The sequence below is a fragment of the Eschscholzia californica genome, unplaced genomic scaffold (assembly GCF_041429995.1).
Source record: "Eschscholzia californica isolate CP2 unplaced genomic scaffold, dmEscCali1.0.p SCAF_3, whole genome shotgun sequence".
In the NCBI taxonomy this organism is placed as follows: Eukaryota; Viridiplantae; Streptophyta; class Magnoliopsida; order Ranunculales; family Papaveraceae; genus Eschscholzia; species Eschscholzia californica.
Genome location: NW_028238420.1, coordinates 13,893,000 through 13,900,376, shown reverse-complemented (window position 1 = coordinate 13,900,376; position 7,377 = coordinate 13,893,000). Strand labels below are relative to the sequence as shown.

General features: G+C 37.7%; 1 protein-coding gene across 1 annotated transcript; it reads left to right on the top strand.

Moving 5' to 3' along the window:
• The first annotated feature begins 6,663 nt into the window (after nucleotides 1–6,663).
• LOC147548564 (uncharacterized) lies at nucleotides 6,664–7,137 on the top strand. The gene has a single exon (XM_086668075.1). It carries the CDS (start codon nucleotides 6,664–6,666, stop codon nucleotides 7,135–7,137), a length of 474 nt encoding a protein of 157 aa, XP_086524201.1.
• Nucleotides 7,138–7,377: the final 240 nt, after the last annotated feature.

Below are 7,377 nucleotides of genomic sequence, written 5' to 3'. Positions count from 1 at the left end.
AATGAGTAAAGTTTTATTGTATCAAACCATTGTACTTATCAATATCTTGATAAGTACATTGGTTTGAGGGGGAGTGTTAGAGAATAGAGTGTTGGAGAATAGATAGTCATATGAGTTATGTTAGATAGTCCCACATTGGATGGGCTATTATTAATGTTGGTTCCTTGAGCCTATATAAAGGCTTCATATGTAATAGCTAAGTATTTAACTCACTCTCAACACTATTCTCCTTCTCCCATATTATTTATCTAACACACCCTTTATCTCTATATTACACATTTGTACTCAAGTATTTATTTTCGGAAAAATGATAAAATTCTAAAGAACTCTCTTTGTATTTCTTCAATTCTTTTCGATAATAATCTATTTTGAAAGAAAAAATACCATCTAATAACAGGAACAATTTGGATTGTTACCGAAAATAATTTGAGCATTACATGAAATTCAATATTCTTCCACTTATTTTCGACAAAGAAATTTAATTTGGAGTTGGCCTAAAAGAGAAATCCCAGTAATCTGAGTATTAAATGAGGGTGTAAGTAGAAGACAACATATTTGAAATTTTTGAAAATAAATTTAGGTCTGGGTCTCTTAATTTGAGACGGAGGAGTAGTTGTTCATAATGAGTATTTTCCCATACATCATTATGAACAAGAAAATTAAGAAGTTCCCATTAATTTTCTCTCTTCAATTTCTCTCTTCAATTATTTCTTTCATTTTCTCTTAACTTGAGACGGAGGAGTAGTTGTTCATAATGAGTTATTTTCCCATACATCACTATGAACAAGCAAATTAAGAAGTTCCCATTAATTTTCTCTCTTCAATTTCTCTCTTTAATTATTTCTTTCACTTTTCTCTCGTCTTTTGTGCACTCATCTTCATCTTCTCCTTCTCCTTCATGTTTCTAGCTCATCTACTTGTATTTCACTCTTATCTCTATATTATTCACTAGTCTTCATTTTATCTCTGTTACGAAACTTGAATTAGTCATTTACTACTCATTTTATCATCTTCGTGGCTTCGTTACTTCTTGTAAGTGGCGGATCTAGGATTTTCATCTGGCGTAGGCTAAAACCAAAGTTAATTCTTTTTTAGCAAAAATATGTTGTCAAATAAAAAGTTCTTCAAAAATCTTGGGTTTCCCTCTACAAACTACTTTCTCGTGTTTCTTGTTACTTTCATTAATTTTTAGGTAAAATTTATTCTCTCTGTATCGTAAATTTCTCGATCGAAGTTTGTTTCTTTCGTACTTCTAACCGTAAGTTTTATCTCATTTTTATTTCTCTTCGTCTCTTACTTCTCTTTCCATTGTTATCTTTCTCTATCGTAGACTCATCTAAAACTTCCAAGAGACGCCTTCAACATTTTTTTCGCCGGTGTGTATAGAATTAAGTTTTATTTTTTGGCCTTTAGAGGTGTATCACGAGGGGAATCGAACCTTCACCACCAAGTATCCCAGTCTGGCCTTCTACCATTTGAGTTACTTGTGCGATTAGATGGTTAACTATTAATATTTTTCAAGGTGGTCTAAAATTTCGGTTTTAGACAATTTTTCGAAAGTGATGGTTGGCTATAGCCTACGCCAGAGCCGTGTTTGGGGGCGGGCGGGAAGGGCGTCCGCCCTGGCCCCCACCCCCAAAGAGGCCCACCTTTTATGAAGGTCGCACTCAGTTATATATAAGTAATCCTAAACACTTCAACATAAAACTCCATCAGCTCTAGTGGTCAAGTTGGTGGACTTCCACTCTTGAGACACGGGTTCGAAACCCATCACTGGCTTTTTTCCTTTTTCTTATAATTATAATTGTGAAGTTGAGAAGATTCTTGCTAAATCAATTATTATTTATGCTCCGTCACACTTTTTCTTTAAACTGTTTTGTTGTTTGGGTGCATATCTTTCATCTTTAGACGTGTTTTTAAGAAAAAGAGATCTAAGTTTTTTTTATTCTAACAATACATAAATACTTATGAGAAAATCATGATACAAAATATATCATATTAAAAAGATCGCTTAGACTCTAAACGATACGTTGTACAAAGATTTTGTTTTATCAGTTTAAGTTTATCGTGCTCATTATGAGTCTTTAATCGACACGTGGTTCAATTTTTTGCTTGTAATTTTTTTATCATACCAAGTGCCATAATCAAACTTCGCCCAGGGCCCTCAAATTCCTAGCCACGGCTCTGGCCTACGCTCGCCCTATACTAGATCCACCACTGCTACTTGTCCCCCTCCGCCTCTTTCAATCTCAAATCTATTTTTCTCTCTATATTCGTAGTGAGAAAAGATCAACCATAACAAGAAATTAAAAGCAAACAACTTATTCAAATCAAGTTGCATAAAAGGATTTCAACAAAAAAAAAAAAGTTGCATAAAAGGATTAATTCAAGTGGAAATAACTTTAATAATTTGGAATAACTTTAGCTCAAAAGAAAAAGATATTTCTAATAGAATTAATCCTTTTTTAAGCAAGTTGCTTTGATCTAAAGTGGTGTACTTTATCAATTAACTTCTAGCTATCTTTAATTTTCTTTCAGGAAGAATACGGAGAGAAATAGAGATTTAAGATGGGGGACAAGAAGTAACGGGAGGATGGAGATGAATAAGTAGCAAAGAGCTAATTCATGTTTTAGAATTTAAAGTTCTCCCGTTTTGGGAAACAGATAACAGGGCAAAAATGCAATCTCAACAGAATGATTTGCTGATGGAAGAAGGAGATCGATCGGAGGCGACGGAGACACCGACCGGAGAACTTCCATTTCCAAATGCTTTTGAACACGTGGCAAAAGCGGTTTCAACAAAGCTAGGACGTGTCTTACCCACTTCTTTTACTAACTTGGTGCATGCTGCTTCTCAGGCCCCACCATCTAGTGGAGAGTTGATTCTGTCTAGGACCCACATAAAGGAAAATATCATAACCAATCATAATGAGGGGGAAAGGTCAAATGTGAACATGATTTTCTCTCCTGATGAATTGGAGGTAACTGACATTGGCATGGAATGTCCCAATTTTGATGCGGCTGGGAAAAATCTCAAGAGACTAGCTGAACTTCAACCGGTTCAAACAGGATCTAAAATCGCTAAAGGCGATTCACAAGAAGGAGTGAATAGGGTCGTGGCGGCTGCTCCCAAAGAGCCGCAAGGAAAATGTTAGTACTATCTTGGAACTGTCGAGGCCTGGGGAATCCTGCGACAGTCCATACACTTCATCAATTCCTCCGGGCAGTAAAACATGATGTACTTTTTCTGTCTGAAACACGACTTGCATCTACTTCTTTGTCTCTAAAATTTGAAAGATTTGGTCTTCTTATCAAGACGGTAGTCTCAGCTGTCGGAAGGAGTGGAGGACTTGCATTATTTTGGACCTTATTTATTCCTATCCAAATCAAGTCCTCAAATTCCTATCTTATTCATGCTCAGGTATGCGATCAAAACTTTATTTGGGAATTAGCTTGTATATATGGTCCCCCTCGAACTAGTGACAGGTTGATGTTCTGGCAGTCTATGAAAGAGGTATTATTAGCAACGTCCACTCCAGTTATTTGCATAGGTGATATGAATGCTATTGAATCTCAAAATGAAAAATGTGTGGGGGGGGGGGGCAACTGTATCTTCTTCCACCTCTACTTTTTCAAATTTTATTGAAGAAACGGGGATGATTGCCTTGGGTTTCAATGGCCCAGCTTATACGTGGACCAACAACAGAAACCTGGGTAATCTGATTAAAGAAAGATTGGACAGGGTATTAGCAACTTCAGACTGGTTAGATCATTATCAACACGCCGGGGTCTTTCATTTGCCAAGGTATAACAGCGATCATTGTCATATCCTCTTGAAATCGGAAGTACAGACTACGACAGTACCCAGATCAGAAAAATTCGAATCCTTTTGGATGAGACACCATGACTATAGTTCTGTTCTGTCTCATTCGTGGAACTCCCAACACCAAGGTATAAGGTCAAAACTTTTGCAAACCAAAACAGACTTAACTAATTGGAGTAAACATGGTTTTGGAAATCTGGACAGAAGATTGAAAGTATTAAGATCCCAATGCTGATAACCCAACAGTTGATGCTTTCCTCAACCTCATTACAAAGAGAAGCTACGTTACAAGAAGAAATTATATTTTTGGAAGAATGTCAGAGTACTAAGCTTGAACAACGAACAAGGCAATTGTGGGCATTAAATGGGGATCGGAATACTAAGGCATTTCATACATCCATAGTGGTTCGTCGGAAAAAAAATCAATATCAGTCTCTTACGAAGGATACGGGGGAAACAATTACAGATGGTAAACAGATAGCTGATTTGATTGTTGATCACTTTCAAAATTATTTCAAGGCCAGTCAAGTGACCCAGATTCCTACCGAGGTATTAAACAGTTATCAGCAACTGTCGGTTGAAGATCAGCATAACCTGTCGAGGATACCAACAGAAGATGAAATTAAGGAGGTGGTTTTTAATATGCGCCCCCATGCAAAGCCCTGGACCGGATGGATTCCCTGTTTCGTTTTTTAAAAACGGATGGGGAACTATTAAGTCTGATCTTATCAGTTTTATACGGGACACTTTTCAACAAGGAAATTTCGATCCAGGCATCAATCAAACCAACCTCGTCTTAATTCCAAAAACGGAGCACCCCTCAACGGTAACTGATTTCAGACCGATTGCTTTGTGTAATACCATATATAATTTCATCATTAAGTTGATCGCAAATAACTTAAGGCCACTCCTGCAGGGTTCCATCAGTTGGAATCAAAATGCTTTCGTCCCACAAAGACAGATAATTGATAATATCGTGATAGCTCAGGAATGCCTTCATTCGATGAATCAGTCTAAATCAAAGACAGGAGGATTTGCTTTAAAGCTGGATATGGCCAAAGCCTACGACAGAGTTGACTGGGACTTCTTACAAGCGATATTGCACAAATTTGGTATTCCGAAAAAACTGAGGTCTCTCATCATGTTCTGTGTCACCACACCAACTTTTAGTATCATAGCGAATGGCAATCAATGTGGAAACCTTAAGTCGTCAAGGGGATTAAAACAAGGGTTCCCATTGTCACCTTACTTGTTCATACTCACGTCTCAAACCTTATCACTATTGATAGACACCTATGAGCGAAACTCTCTATTTACAGGTTTCAAAGTCAATCGATTTGCTCCCACAGTGTCTCACTTATTATTTGCAGACAACCTCCTTATTTTCGGAAAGGCAACAGATCAGAACCTCGACTCTGTACTACAAATTATGGACTTTTATTGCTCTTATTCTGGCCAAGCTGTAAATTTTAACAAATCTTCTTTATTCTTCGAGGCTGGTGTGGACACTCGTGTTAAAACTACTTTCCAGGTACGTCTTAATTCCCCCTTATGACAGACTCTGAAAAATACCTCGGTATGCTTATGCTTAAACCGAGAAACAGTATTCATGCTCACGAGTTTCTTATCCAAAAGTTTAAGTCTAAATTAGCAGGTTGGAAGAAAAAATTGATTTCCCAGGCAGGTCGAACAACTCTTATTAAAGCCGCTCTTAGTCCCATCAGCATCTACTTTCTAGGCCTCTCCATTATTCCTCAAGGGACCTTAAATCAATTGGAGAGGTTAGGACGCAGCTTTTGGTGGGATCACGATGTAGGTCAAAGAAAAATGCATTTCCTGCAATGGGAAGCTATCCAAAAACCTAAGGAACTGGGTGGATTGGGAGTGAGGTCACTGGCCAAAATCTATGAATCTTTGGTGGCCAAATTGGCCTGGAGATTCATCAATAGCCCTCAGGCAGTCTGGGTACAGATATTGAAAGCAAAGTATACAATTACAGGAGACTACTGGACTGAAAATAAGAAATTAAACTCATCGCCAATTTGGTCTAGGCTACTAGATGTCTGAGATACCCTTCGAGCTAATACTTGTTACCAAGTTGGAGACGGAACCAGCATCAACATTTATAAAGATCCATGGATTCCTACATTACAAGAGTTCAAACCAATATTAAGGAATCGAAGACAAGATTACTGCTCGATGGTCTCAGATCTTATCACAAACTATAAGTGGAATGAAGACAGAGTTTATGACCTTTTTATAGAAGAATCGGCAAAGGCAATCTTAAAGATTCCAATTTCTCAAAGCTGGACAGAGGGCAGATGGGTATGGATCCCTCATCCGAAAGGGTCCTTCTCCACTAAATCATACTCCAGACAAATCATAAACAACATTTAGAGTAATAGATCAACCTCAGACTTCCCATGGATAAAGTTATGGAATAACAAATGTATTGAACCGAAGGTGAGCCTATTCTTATGGAAGGTAGTAATGAATGGATTACCTGTCTTGACAAGCATCAACCGAGCAAATAACAACATAGACCCAAACTGTTCTCTCTGTCATCTTCAACCAGAATCAGTAAGTCATTTGTTTGGATCTTGTCCTCGGTTTATTGAAATGATGAATGCAGCAGCAAACAAAATGCAAATCACTTATGACTTAGATCCAGTACTCTTCTTAAAAAAACTCATTCAAAATCAAAAAAATGAAAGAGATTTGTGTATGGTGCTTACCTACTTTGGAACTTCTGGAAGGGGTGAAATAATGTTTGCTTTTCCAACCAACTCCTCAACATCAATCACATAATCAAGCTTGCTTTTGACCGATCAAGAGGTTTTATGAACAGATCTGAGGTTTCAACACTTACTACTAGCAATCACTCATGGATTCCTCCTACTGACACTACTATAAAAATTAATTTTGATGGTGCTTTCTCAAGAAAAGGGGCAGCTATAGCAGTTGTAGCAAGAGATAAGGAAGGAAGAATAATTTCCAAGAAGACAAAGAGGATTGAGGTGTTGTCGGCCCTTGAAGCAGAGACAAGAGCTTGTCTGATGGCTCTTGAAATGGGTAAGGAATTAGGGCTAGAAAGGGTTTTACATGAAGGAGACAGCAAGATTATTATAGACGCTATATCCAACGGTGGTGATCAAGGCACGTGGAGGATTGAACCATTACTGGTCGAGGCCCAACAGCTGCTTTCAAGCAACGTCTTATGGGCGCTCCAATATTGTCCTAGGGAGGCCAACTCGGCGGCCCATGAGCTAGCCCAACAAGCTATGTTAAATGTAATTAGTTCTAATCAGAGTTAGGGTTATGCTTTTAGCTTCTTACTTGTAACTTCAGTTTATGTAATCCCTTTTAAACTTCGATCGATTAATGAAGTTATCTGATTCCAAAAAAAAAAGAAACATTTTTTTTCACATCAGAAATTCAAATTAAACTATTTCTCATGGTTTTGGGAAATTTTGGGTGCCTTTAAAAATCAATACATTTAATGGACTATCCCGCCATTAGATAGCCCACTACTCTTCCCAAAAATCCATAGAGAG